The sequence below is a fragment of the Spodoptera frugiperda genome, chromosome 11, assembly GCF_023101765.2.
Source record: "Spodoptera frugiperda isolate SF20-4 chromosome 11, AGI-APGP_CSIRO_Sfru_2.0, whole genome shotgun sequence".
Classification (NCBI taxonomy): Eukaryota; Metazoa; Arthropoda; class Insecta; order Lepidoptera; family Noctuidae; genus Spodoptera; species Spodoptera frugiperda.
In genome coordinates, this window is record NC_064222.1 from 5,498,702 (window position 1) to 5,513,079 (window position 14,378).

The 14,378-nt window shown below is 34.5% G+C and overlaps 1 protein-coding gene across 2 annotated transcripts in view; it reads right to left on the bottom strand.

Annotated features, from left to right (window-relative positions):
• Positions 1 to 1,980: 1,980 nt before the first annotated feature.
• Positions 1,981 to 14,378, bottom strand: part of LOC118274548 (uncharacterized) — a 73,685-nt gene continuing 61,287 nt past the window's right edge. Inside the window, exons 9-13 of one of the 2 annotated variants that reach the window (XM_050696675.1) lie at positions 13,526 to 13,663; positions 7,615 to 7,787; positions 7,042 to 7,180; positions 5,108 to 5,213; positions 1,981 to 4,592 (exon numbers count right to left, since the gene is read on the bottom strand). In XM_050696675.1, coding sequence (XP_050552632.1) covers positions 4,388 to 4,592; positions 5,108 to 5,213; positions 7,042 to 7,180; positions 7,615 to 7,787; positions 13,526 to 13,663 — 761 coding nt within the window. In that variant the 3' untranslated portion in view covers positions 1,981 to 4,387. The remainder of the gene's footprint in view (positions 4,593 to 5,107; positions 5,214 to 7,041; positions 7,181 to 7,614; positions 7,788 to 13,525; positions 13,664 to 14,378) is intronic. The other variant, XM_050696676.1, reaches the window with a different exon arrangement.

Sequence of the window (14,378 nt, forward strand, 5' to 3'; positions counted from 1 at the left end):
GCATTAAATTTACCGAGGAAAGTGAAAACTATTGCTTTTTCCCTTTTCTAATAATATCTGCTGATTTATTTCGTTATATCCAAGCCATATACATGTTGCTGGGACGCGCCGGACTTCGGATCCCGATGCATGGTTTGTCTACTGTAGATCCTGGCTCACAGGAGTTGCAGCGGCTTGGGAGCTTGTACCGCACCGGCCAGTACCGCAAAAAAAGTTGTTGGAATAAAAATAGGAAATCTAGGCATTGTTTTTAATTCTCATAGGTCATGCTTGATAACACAGGATTACCATATACACACTGTCACGGCTACACGTGTGTAGATACTACTATAGTGGTAGTAGGTATATACTAGCTACGTACATGTGTAGCACGCCCTGTATAATTACATTACACACAGGCGGATCCCACTTACCGTTCATTACGCAGACGCTATACCCACAGTACTAATGGAAATAATGGAATTCCTATATATGTATGTAAGTATATATAGGAATTCCATTATTACATTACCTTTTCCGTAGTTATTGTTAATGTAAAAGTTTACCCTGTCTCGGGCTGTGTGTCTGTTGCCTTTTTGAAATAAAACGATAGTTTAAGAGTGATTTTCCGTGAGAGATGTGCTATGCTACGTTGCTGTGGATACGTTTGGCTTCTACCAATCATATTCATTGGTACACATAGCTTAGCACTGGTGGAAACGGGTTCAACTAAGATTTATTTTTTAGATGAAAAAATGCGTGATGGATATGTGCTATGGATTGGTTCCCTACTATCGACGTATCGATGATTCGCAGCTACTTTTCGACAGCGCATCTTACTCACACCGCTACATAACTTATCAATGGAAATGGTCACATAGTTTTCACAGCTTAACTATTACATCCTCGCAGCATAACTACATATATCGGTGGAAACGGTCACATAGTTTCACAGCTTAGCTATATCTTACATCCTCGCAGCATAGCTACATATGTACTCTCTGGTGGAAAAACACTTTTAATTTTGCAGTACTTATAGGTCTCTATCAAATATAAAATCTCTATACCCATGGGAAGAGTAGCGCTTGTGTCTTGTGACAAAAGTGTTCTCCTTTTCAGTCCTGAAGGAAAATCTACCTCCATGAAATATGTAACGTATATTGTACCGAGGTGCTAAGTAGAGCACGAGTATTTTGGAAACAAACTAAATATAGAATGACATTGAGATTCTTTGTTACTTCCTGAGTTGCGGTATTCGAGGTTAACCGTATTTGCTACTTTATGGTTATAGGTTTACAGTTTATTTTTGAGTAATGGGTATTGCAATCACATAAGTAATAGTAGGTCTAAAAGATGTTTTTCACCAGTTATGTTATAAGTCCCAAAGATGTACAATTGCAGATTCCGTGTTCTCACTGAGCTATTAAGAAAAACGGAAAAACCTCTAGCGGGACCCTTTGTATAAGTTTGCTCTACGTTTAAAGTAATCGAAACCAGAGGGGTTTGTTTTATTCTATTATTATATTGGTTGGTTTTTCGAGCCGGCTCATCAGAGTGCCGTACTCGCTCTCGTTTCGATAACTTTAAACGTAAAGAAAACTCGTACTAAGGGTACAGTTCTTTTTTGTCCTTACATGGCAATCGAGTCTCCAATGTGGTCGACTATACTGCCAGTGTCACAATAATACGTATGTTTCCACAGGTCCGATCGTGCGCATCGCACGCAACGGATTTTAGTTTGTCTTGTATACAAACTCATATAACTACGTCCACTAATCCGCATCGTACGGACCGCATCAAGCCTCCTACATGCGATGCGTAGGTACTAATGACGTCATACGGAATGCGGACGATACGTCCGATGCGGGCATGTGGATGCTTACCTTTATTTTATTTATACGAAAATCTAAGATGAGGACTCCTTGTTTAGCAGTTACCTTTGCAGCCAATCGACCGACGAAGCATAAGGAGGGAAGCGAAGTATAAAAATAAAATAAAGTATAATTTTAAAATAATCTGATTTTATTTCATGTAACTTCATTATCTATGTCCAAGCATTATTGGCGTAACATACATAAAGTAATAACTACACAACAATATATTTATTTCTTTTACTCTACCAGCCGAGTACAAAAACTTTGGTTACTAGCTTATTTAGACAATTTACAATATTTTATATTGGTGTTTCTACCTTGAGTATTGTTCTAGATTTTGTCTGTATAACTAACGAATTTATACAATCATCAAAGCTGAAATATTTTAAATAATCACTATAAAGAAATACAAGAATCCATTCTGAACATTTCCATCTAATATTTACAGTGCAAATACAAACGAAATCGATTAAAAAATACAAATTACGTACAGACAAAACGTTTAGACTAATAGGTACAGATATTTTTACGAACGATGTATGCAAAAATGAACCTTACGTGAAAAGGCTTCGAACAAGTAAATGGAAGCAAAGCTTTTACTGAATTAAAGTCCAAATTTATCTGTATAGGACTAGACTGTCACGTTTGCAAGCATTGTTTTATACTTAAATAGTTAATACAACGAAATTAAGCTAAGATACAACAACAAACTGATTATCACATTACAAACCAAAATCATCTATGATGACTATTTACACAGCTTAAGGCACAAATTATAAATATTGGCTTAAAGCCGCTACATGTTTACGAGAGATGGCGCGAGCGGCGACAATGGGAGACCAGAAATTCAAATAAATCGATAATTTGGCACTAAGTTTTAAGTTTTCGAATACTATTACAGTTTTAAATGAAACTACAATTATCAATTTACGTCCAAAACGACGTTTTACACGAGAAAACATTCTTTTTTTAGTATAATTAGTAGATTTGGGGCGAAAAGATGTACTATTTCTTTAAGTATTCAGTCCCTTACTGTATCCGCTCGCTCCAAATACTCTAGGACTCATAATATATACATAATTGGCCCCAAAATAATGCTGTTGATAAAGATTTTAAAACTATAATCCCTACATCACACGTATCATTTACTACGATCTATTTACTTTATAGTTCTCACTCCCTCACTCGATCTTTCTAGATATTTTAAGATCTATAGTTAATAGAATAGAATTTAATAAGAAAATGCTATTTATGGTCAATACACTACTAAAGCTTCATTCCAGTGTCGTTTACAATTTATTTTACGTTTTTTTTTCGTATGAAAAGCGGTCTTTTGCCCAGTTGTTGAGTAGTTTAAAGAAGGCTTAGTATGAGTTTGCTTTACGTTGAACGAAAACGAAACGAGAGCGCGTTCGGCGCTCTGATTGGCTGGCGCGAATGAACCAACCAATCAGAGCGCCGAACGCGCTCTCGTTTCGATCTCGTTAAAGGTAGACAAACTCGTACTAAGGGTACTGATTGGTTGGTTTATTCGAGCCGGCCAATCAGAGCGCCGAACACGCTCTCGTTTGGATTACTTTACTTTAAAGCAAACTCATACTAAGACTGTAAATTAAGTAGTAATATATAGTTTATACAGTTTTTAGATGTTAATTTATTCAAAATTAGTAAGATTATGATATTTTTCTAAAATAAATTGTTCACGACACCCTATTATCGGCTATAAGTAGTGTCATTGTCCGTATATTGAAAATGCAAGGAGTTTGGAACCATTTCGCAATTTATTTTTTTCCCACCAGATCTACTACAGTTACAAGTCGATCCAGCGTCAATGTGCGATGCCACAAATATATACAGATAGAAGGATTTTTTTTCATTTTTATATTTTTTTTTATCTACAAAGTAAATAATTATTTGAATATATTATTTTATCTCTAGCCTCGGACAGTCTTTCCGTACCATATTGCTTCACAATCACAACTCTCAATCAGAAGAAATATAATTTTCGATTATTTTAATTTAATTGAAACACAATTTTCTTTAAATCTGACTACCATGAAAATAAATAATTCGTATGCCTATTTTCAAATATGGCGTCCTTCGTTATTCAAACTGGTTGTCAGACTGTTCATTATTAAATAAAGTTTTTGTAAGGAACAGAGATCATACCGAATAACTCTAAGGTTTCAATATTTTGTAGTTATCATACAATCTTCTATATACACAAAATAGGTCCTTTCACTATGTATAGCACTATCGATCCACATAACACTAGCTAGCGTTTTCACCAAAAAAACCCTTTGGAATGATTGGTCATTGTCTTATTAAGACCATCCACCATCTTAACATGACAACTTCCCCAGAATAAGTCCAGAAACGATCGAAAAAACGTCGCTTTATTCAAAAGTACTTACAGATTTCGCTTTAGAAACGCAAGTAAATACTACTGTTTAGACTGGATTTTTCGCATCTGGCAACTTATTTTGGTAGGATAACCAATTTAGGGGCTGGCAACACTACCCGTAGAGTTTCGCTCACGCTTTCTTTTTCCCTTTACTTCCATTATCTACGAATATTTCCTTGAAGTCTGTTAGTAGGATGTCGACGACGTTGTTTTGTTGGATGCAGTCGACGGCGATGTTGTGGGCCTGTTCTGGTGGGGCCCACAGCAGAGTGGGCCCGAAGACAATTGCTAGGTTCGCTGTGTGCATTCTGTTCTGTTCCTTGTATTCGGTTACTCTGTAAAGAAAATATAATTAAAGTTAGATCAGATTTAAAAAGAAATTATGGAAAAGAACGAGTGGGATACTTGAATATTTTTAAGTTAAAAATCATGGAAAAGAACGAGTGAAAAACTTGAATATTTTTAAGCTTAATTTGAATATTTTTAAGACTAATGACTGGATAATTGGTTGCTGTGCAAATTATGATAGCAAGATTTCTTTCTATTTTTGTAAACGTAGTAACATACAATAGAAAATTCTAAATCAGAGACACAAAGCATACGGTAAAATAATGTATAAAACAATACTTTTAAGGTAGATACTATATTTTTTAATTTACATGTTGTTCTATTTTATGTTACAAACCGGTAAATGAGCAGACGGATCACCTGGTGGTAAAGTGTCACCGTCGCCCATGGACACACGAAATACCAGTGTCGTTCCAAGTGCAATCTATCATCTATTTGCATTTTTATAAATTAAAATAGACACTTATAGCTAATTGAAGTACAGAGTTAGCTAGTTACTCACTTTATCAGATGTTCTAGTAAGAACTTGAGTGTGTCCCTGTTGCAGGGGGGTAACGCCTTCACTATCTCTTGGAACTCCTTGATTCTGGCTTCTTTTGGTTTTATTGCTGGAAATAAGAAAATAATTTATTAATATATTGTTATAAGTAAATGTTTTTTTATTTAACCTGTTTGGCGCTCTGAAGGCTTAGTACGAGTTTGTTTTACGTTTAATGAGATCGAAAGGAGAGCGCGTTCGACGCTCTGATTGGTTGGTTCATTCGCGCTGGCCAATCAAAGCGAACGCGCTCTCGTTTCGTTTTCGTTCAACGTTAAGCAAACTCGTACTAAGGGTACTGATTAAACTATGGCTATTGATGAAACAACGATAACTGGCTGACCAACTCCTATCTACCTTTTAACTTAATTAAAAACCAATAAAATTGATGTCAATGTATCTATAACCGAGTTCATATTAGGGGAATAACACTCGTCATATTACGTTACAAATTAACATAACATCAAGCCAAAGATAACATAACATTACGTATCCAATTATAATAATTCGATGATCGAAACAAAATAGTCTGATAACAAGATTTGTTATCTTCGCCTTGAATAAATTCAATTTTATATTATGTATTTCTCTTTAAACATTTCTTCAGAGTACCTAATAATTTATTTTTTTCTAAAAATAAGCAACGTCACGCCTTTTATCCCCGAAGGGGTAGGCAGTGGTGCTCATTACGACACGTAATGCCGCTATACAATGTACACCCACTTTTCACCATTTGTGTTATAAGTCCCATGTAATAGGGGGTGAGAAAAATACTTGGTAGCTTTACTTAGGTGCTTTATTTTTTTTTGGTTGGTATTTTTCAATATACGATTTTTTCAGTCCTTTCCCTTACACCCCTGTTAATGGGGTATTAAATATTCAAAACCCATCAGGGTTACGGCGCTGCAGTTAAAGTATTTATAGCGTAATGGTATACGATGCTTGTGTTTTCGAGTTCATTTAAAGGGTAATTTTCCTTCACAGTTTAAAAATAAAGTAAGAGAAAGAGTCTATAATGCGCTGCCATACACCATAAAACCAATCTTGAATCTTTAAAAGCCCTAACTTGAATCGATTTTAATGTGTGAATATTTAATCTAATTATTTTTATGATATTTTGCATAACACAGGGCTTTAAAACATCTATTGGATGATTTTCCCGCCTCAAAAAAGACTTTTAAATCAACCAATGAATTCCTTCCGTGCCTTGGGCGAGGCAAGAGGGAATACCAGACTCTGACAGACTAAAACCACCCCATTACTACTCCAGCTTTTCGAAACGGAGTACCGGTAATCCTCTAGGTAGTACCGCAGTACTTAAAAGCCTGTGTTTAGAACCCCTCTCGGATGATGGCGCCTTTCGTAAGATGATCTACATTAAGTCTTTGACTGCCAATAGAAAACTGTTGAACTAATCCTCCACTAACGTCGGTCACCGTTGACCAGGGCCCTTAGTCTGCTATTACAATTGTGTCACAATGGTCGATCATTGAGCAGTGCGAGAGGGATGGAGCTATACAACCTACATAGCTCCGTCCCTCTCGCACTGCTCAGTGATCGACCATTCTGACACAATAGGCTACTTTCCTACTAGTCAAATTCAATACTTTTTTCGAAACGTCAAAAACGATATTTTCTATGAACTTTGTATGAAATAGTGCGTTATGACGTCATAAGTTTTTGACGTCAAATAGCAGACTTATTTCTAGAAATTTAGCTAGAAAAAATCGAAAATTAAATAGTTCATCAAATTTATGAATGAGAGTGTGATTATTTTTTTATTTTTATTGTATTGAAAAGTTGTAATAATTTATTTTTGACCGAGGATAGTACCCAATTGTAATAGCAGACTAAGGCCCCTGCACGGCGTTCAATGTGTTAAAGGTAGGTATACTTACAGCATGCAGCGAGGACCCTGTCGAACATGGAGCAGGGTATGAGTGGCTCCTTCAGCTCTCGGAAGAACAGCTTCAGAGAGCCGGTGAGCACGTGGATGTCCGTGTTGTTCTGTATCACCGACATCTTATTCTGGTCCACCTGGAGATTGAGAAGAGATTTTAGCCTTTAGCTTGATTTTAAGTGAACTTTGATGGTTAAGTAAGTCAAAAGCCAAAAGTTATAATTATTTATTCAAATAGATCGGACGGTACTTTTGAACGTAAGTGTTGGAAGTGTGTCAAGTAGATAAATAAATAATCTTCTGAATGTTATAACGAAATGTGCAAGATTTGAACAATATGAGAGTTGAATTTGATTGAAGATTATTTGAATTCTCTCACAATCTTCTCTCATCTGCGTCTAAATCTGTATAGCAGTGTTTATGACTAAGTTTGTATGCTTTTATAAATAAAATCAACTTTAATATGTTGGACCCATAGTTGGAACATATTACTGTTAAATTGTAGACCACACTGTACACTATGGATGCATTAAAGTGATTTGATTTGATGTTTAGGAATCAAAACCCTTACCTCTAATCGTATCTTCTGCACCTGGCTCAAATTGCCGCTGGCACGGTATAGTCCATCGGTACACATGTTGTCAGGCCTCTCTATCTCTTTCACGCACGCCACCACGAACTCTGGTACTCTAGGACTCGTAGTCGGACATACCTCCTCCAGATTCCGACCGAAAACTGGCTCATCTGTCAAAAAAGAATAATAACGTCAAATATTTGTGTTATAGGCACATCAAGGTACACCGTAAACGTGTTATTGGAATTAAGATATTGTTATAAAGGACTAGAGTTGAAATTCTATTAACAATTGAGGTCATTTGATGTGCTGTTATACAAAGACAGAAATGATTGCGATTAGATTCAGTGCGATTTGGTCGAAACGTCAATCAGAAATACAGTAAAAAAATCTAGTATAAAAACCAACCAAAAAATTATTAAATATTATACAACTGTGTTCTTCAATATAACTTTAAATGTGGTACAACGTATTTCTAATTAAATAACGAATAAAAACCGATTTAAAAAATCTCTACACCACACTACATTAAATTAATTATTATGTTATCGGCTTACTCACGTAACTGTTTGACGAGGAACTCGACTAGTTTCAAGCTATGCAACTCGAGCCTCTAGAATGGCTTGAAACTAGTCGAGTTCCTCGTCAAACAATTACGTGAGTAAGCCGATAACATAATAATTAATTTAGTACGTCTCACAAAATAAAATTAAGCTACACTAAATTACAAAGTAAGTACCAATAACTTATGCTACCACCAACCAGCACTACTACATACTAACAACTACTGCTAATATACTACAAAATACTTCCGAAAATATCAATGAAAAAAAATACAAAATAAATTAATACCAGAGGAAAACACATCACTCCCGCTTCTCCTCTGTGCATCACTCGTCCAGAAGAATTGCTCCCATTTAAGTCTCAATTTAGGACGCATTATAAATAATTATATAATAAATTAATTATAAAATAAAAAAAAACAGTATTATCAATTAAAAAAGAAAACTAAAAGCCGCTTAATCGAGAAAAAATAGATTTAAAAGTAACTGAAACTTGTTGACACGTAATATAAAAAAAAAACGTAATAAAAAACAAAATTCAATTAAAAAAAAATATTGACAAGAGCGCTGTCAAACACGACTGTTCACTATAAAGTCTTAAGGTTAAATAAACTCCGTAAAGAATTGTAGGAAGCTTATAAACTTGGTTTTAAAGCCCCCAACCGCATATACATGACGTTTGTTTATTACATAGAAAAGCCACCACTTAGTACCTAAGATATAATAAAATATTAGGAGTTTCGTCATCAAAACAATGTGGTTTGGTCTGAACAACGTCACATTATAAAAGAATACGTTAAATTATTACTAAGCTGTGTCTAAGACGAATTGAAATGTCGTAAAACATCAGCTAATAAGATAAATTGAATAGAATAAATAGTAAGAATATTTGATACACATGTTTTACGACGATACGATTATATACTAAAAAAGTTCACATACATATGACACCCAAACCCGAAACAACAATTTGTGGATCACACAAAGAGTTGCTCCGTGCGGTAATTGAATCCGCTACACGTTGCATGGCAGTCGGTTGCCCAGCTACCGCGCCAACCGTATTTATAATAAACTAGCAAACCCGGTGTACTCTATTTCGCTAATGATTTTCCCTGTTTTCCTGCTTTTCACTATGTTTATTTATTTCGATGAGTTTCCGATATTTCGGCACTGTTGCAAGCGCCATGATCACGGATAAACTATTTATCAGTTTATCCAACATGGTAAATATCCCGTTAAGTTCTAATAATAGCACTTATAAGGAAAATGATAATATCACAATGATAATATCTAATGTTAAATATCTTTATATATATAATTCTTCTGTAAGTGTGTATGTCACTGAACTTCTCTTAAACGACTGGACCGATTTTGATGATTTTTTTTGTGTGTGTTCAAGGGGATCTGAGAATGGTTTAGATTCACAATTTTGTCCGCTGGACAATGATTTTTTGTTTATTTTTTAATTTATCAGTAGTTGTTGATTTTGGAATGTTTTACATTGAATCCGACAGACGGCGCGCCCATCGCAGTGTCAAATATGAATGACGTTAGATATTGTCATAACATTTGAATAACAATTTTCATCAAAAAGGTCCAGAATGTTTTAGCTTATTAAAAAAAGTTTAAAATTTTCAAATTAAAGACGTGTAGACAGGACAACGTCTGTCGGGTCCGCTAGTGTATTTATAATTTTGTAATACTAATAAATAAGGAACCTACCGATGAAATGATACCCAATAGTAATTAATTATTATGTTATCGGCTTACTCATGTAACTGTTTGACGAGGAACTCGACTAGTTTTAAGCCATACTAGAGGCTCATATTCATGAGCAGCATTCCGTGACACACGACGCGGCGATTGTCGCGCTGCTACTAAAGTAGTAAGTGCAGTGAAACTAATCAAGTTCCTCGTCAAACAGTTACTTGAGTAAGCCGATAACACGTGTTTAATATTTCTTCATTAACCTAACTAAATAGATTTTTAATTTTCATACCCTGTCATCATCCCTATTGGACTATATCGTTAAAAATATTCCATTGTTTTTCAACTTACTTATTTACTATAGGTATAAAACAGTATGTATTTACTACAGATATTATTATGTACTTAGGAAACCTCATAAGAACGCAATACTACCTAGAAATAGTGCATAACAAGAAACCGAATCGAAAATATTGTGTAAATTATAAGTAAACATATTTTTGTTTCCTTTGTTATTGTTTTTATTGCATCATCATTATTACGTCATATTGGGCATGAGGCGCCGTACTATGCAAAGACCTACTCAAAATATTAAAGTTAAATAAAAATATAATAATGGTTTACTCACGTAAATATCAATAAGCCTACTCATATTTTTTTTTAAGGGGGAATATCATCTAATATCTTCTCCTGCCTTAGTCGAGGCGGGAGGGAGTATCAGACACTTCTATTATATAAAAAGAAGTCGGCATTTATATTCTACTCTTTGTCATGAGCAGCGTGCGCGGACACGGCGACGTAGTAGTATCAGTAAGCTTCCGGCTTGAAAGGCAGAAGTAGGAACGAGATGGTTGTCATAACTCCAAGACACAGGGATCCGTGAGAAAAAGCAGGAAAACAGGGAAAATGATTGGTGGCGAAACAGAGTTCGCCGGTTTTGCTATTACTGACTAAAAACCATCCCGTTCCTACTAGCCCCCTAGGTAGTCCGCAGCTCCGGAAGCTTACTGATACTACTACGTCGCCGTGTCCGCGCACGCTGCTCATGACGAAGAGTCCCTCTGTGACTCGAAACTAGTAGAGCTTTTCTCAATATATTTACGTGAGTAAACTATTATTTCTTATTAATATAGTATGTCTCATGTGTAAAATTAAATAATAATTAATGAAATAATTTGATTATTTAATATTAAATAATTATTAAATAATTTCTAGCCATAGCCGTAAATCCTGGATATAAACCGTACACGGGTAAATGATAAATAAATAAATGACAAATGATATTTATTTTGCAAATAGATTACAATGTAACTCTTTTACACGTCAATCTCTTAAATAACTAGATGAGGCCGGCATTTCCTATCGGACTACTCTGAGAAGAAATGCCGAAACAAACTCAGAGGTCAAAGTCCATACAAAATCAATTAAAGATGTCGGAGAACCGTGCAAGTTGGTTCTGTAGTGGTCTTTTGAGGAAAGAACCACAACAGTTTGAGCGGACCTGTTCAGATGGCAGCACGCATGTGTCAGTTTACCGACGAACAATACCAACCAAAAGAACATTTGGGTAGGCCACACAAATGCTCAAACTGTCAGAATATAATTAACTAAAAATAAAATGACTAGCCAAAGTCTCACACGGTCCTCAAACTAACAATTTTAAAAGGAAATATAAAAATAAAAAAGGAAGAAATATATAAAAGAAATGTCGAGTTATGTTAATGTCAAATTGTATAAAAATGTAACTATATGTTACAAACATGTCAACAAGACCTGTGTGGACATTATAGCAGTTCATTCCCAAGCCTGACTATCCTCCAAGTACTATTTTATTTCATAAAAAGCTTTACTACAAAGTTTTTCTTTAATATCATTTTTAAATTTATTTAGGTTTAAACTTTGAATATGGCTGGGAACTTTATTGTAAAAGCGTACCTATACATTGACATCTAAACGAACCGCTTATTTTTTTAAGTCTAGTTGTAGGAACAACATATTAATTTTTATTTCTAGGGTTGATATTGTGTATATCACTGTACTTTTTAAATAATTTTATGTTTTTATGAGCATACACTACATTTTCATATATATATATCCCACCCAAAACATAAATGTGAAAGGATGCCAAGTTCGATATTATTGGAATGCTTCGCCTATAAAAGAAGTGAGATCTAAATAAGTACCAAGTTCCATACACAGACCTCAGTTAAAAATGATATAACAAGTTGGCAAGTTTTCACACACTTTGTTATAAACCTACTAAACGCAATGAGTCAAGTATATAATTTTCTATTAAAACTTGCCAAGTTATATCATTTTTAACTGAGGTCTGTGTATGGAACTTGGTACTTATTTAGATCTCACTTCTTTTATAGGCGAAGCATTCCAATAATATCGAACTTGGCATCCTTTCACATTTATGTTTTGGGTGGGATTTCATTTATTTTTGTAAGGTTTATTTTCTTTTTTTCTTATTTTACTTTACTTTGACTGAATACAAACCTTCGTAACGAATTTTAGGTCGGTACGACCATTGGAAGATATAGATATTTTTTTTGTTTTAGTTCCTTAGGGGTATGAATTTACACCTTCATTATTTTTAAAACCGACTCACACTTGGCCATTTTCAGATTTTTTCCTTTACCTTGACCTAAAGACCTACCTCCATGCCAAATTTCAAGTCAATACGACCATTGGAAGTGGTCTAGGTTTTTGATGAGTGAGTCAGTCAGTGAGTGTATAGTAAAAATAGCGATTTTCTGACGTCAATATCTCAAGATCTACAATAGGTACATTAATGAAATTTTGTATTTTAGATAAGTAAGTAGATCTCGACAGATACTAGAAATTTCATATGCGTAGATAAAATAGATTTTGAGTTATAGGTGGGTCGAACTTGGCCCGAAATGGTTCGTGTAATATAACCCACGGCCGGTGTGTCGGTTTTTTTGCTCGAACTTGGCGGACACACTGCCGTGTGTCTAGATTGAGAGGCAACAGTCATTATATTAATTTCTTTAAATAGTTCCCTGAGAGAATGCCTCGGACTAAGATTATAAATCGATCGAATGGCTCTCTTCTGCAGCACAAAGACAGACTGAAAGTCAGCAGCATTCCCCCACAGGAGAATACCATATGGTAAAATAATAAAACACCAAATTAGTTTTTGTACATCTACTTCTTACTTTACATATTGTTATGTGTAAAAAATACAATAAAAATATATACAAAATGAAAACCACTTCATAAAGTAAAAAGCACTTACCTTTGGTACAATAACAGACTTGAAATCCGTGAATATCTATTTAGCAAAGCACTTTACATTATAATTATACTAAAGCCCAATAAAAATCAAGATTTATACAAACCCAAATATTATACAATTTGGTTTAAACACTGAAGTAAATTTCACACAAGTTTATTATTATTTCAATTTCAATCCATCAAAAAATAATAAACATGGCGCCAAATTAGCGAAAAAAATAAAATAAAAAATCACACACTGCATTCACCAGCTCTATGGTTAACTCCGAAAAAGTTTCACTCCAAAAAGGTTAGCTATGTTTATTTCCAAACCAATTCTACGTTCTAATTCTAAACTACTGTGCCACACAACCATCAAAGATTAAAATCCGAACCTTTATAGATTCCCTTCCTCATTAGTTGGTCCACGGGTGGTCTTTTCGCGAAGAACTTTCTTAATTTACTCCTCACTTGCGATTTCTGAATAGAAACTTCAGTTGAGTCGCTCGAATCTTCATTGCTACTGCCTCCAGCTGAAATTTACAACGTTCAAGATAGAATTGCATTGTTAGTCAATACAGCAAGAAGGAATTGAGATGGAAAAGCAGAGATTGATCGGCCATTTTGAGTGATATTCATTTTCAAGTCAAAGTCAAATCATTTAAAATATAAATATATATATAATATAAATAAATAATAATCTCTCCGTCAGTGAAGCTAGGTGTCCCAAAGTGTAGCTTCGAATGGAGAAGACTGAGCAAGAAACTCCATTCGTTACTCTTTTGTATTATAAGTCTCCTGTGACATATTAAATTTATTCTTATTTACAGCTTACTCATGTAAGATAAGCCAACGTAGAGGTGGCTGCGTGACGATTGCCGCGTAATGCAGCCTTACCTCATCAAAGAAATACTTGAGTAAGTCGAAAAACATAAATAAGTACTTGTTTTGTATAAAACAATCTTCATTAATCTTATTTCAAAAGAATATCCCTCAAAAAATGATTGCATAAAATATGATTACATTTGAAAATTATGATTATTATATTTATTATATTACTTTACATAAGTACATGTAGTCAAATTTTATGCAATCAAGTAGCCTGTATGCGAGATTGAGTATACGCTACCACTAGTTAGGTATAATCTGTGGTAACTTGACATAAGTATTGGCGCCAAAAGTAATTTAGCATCTTTAAAAATATAAATAAAAACTTTAAAAATGTAAAAAACGAAACTTTCAAAGATA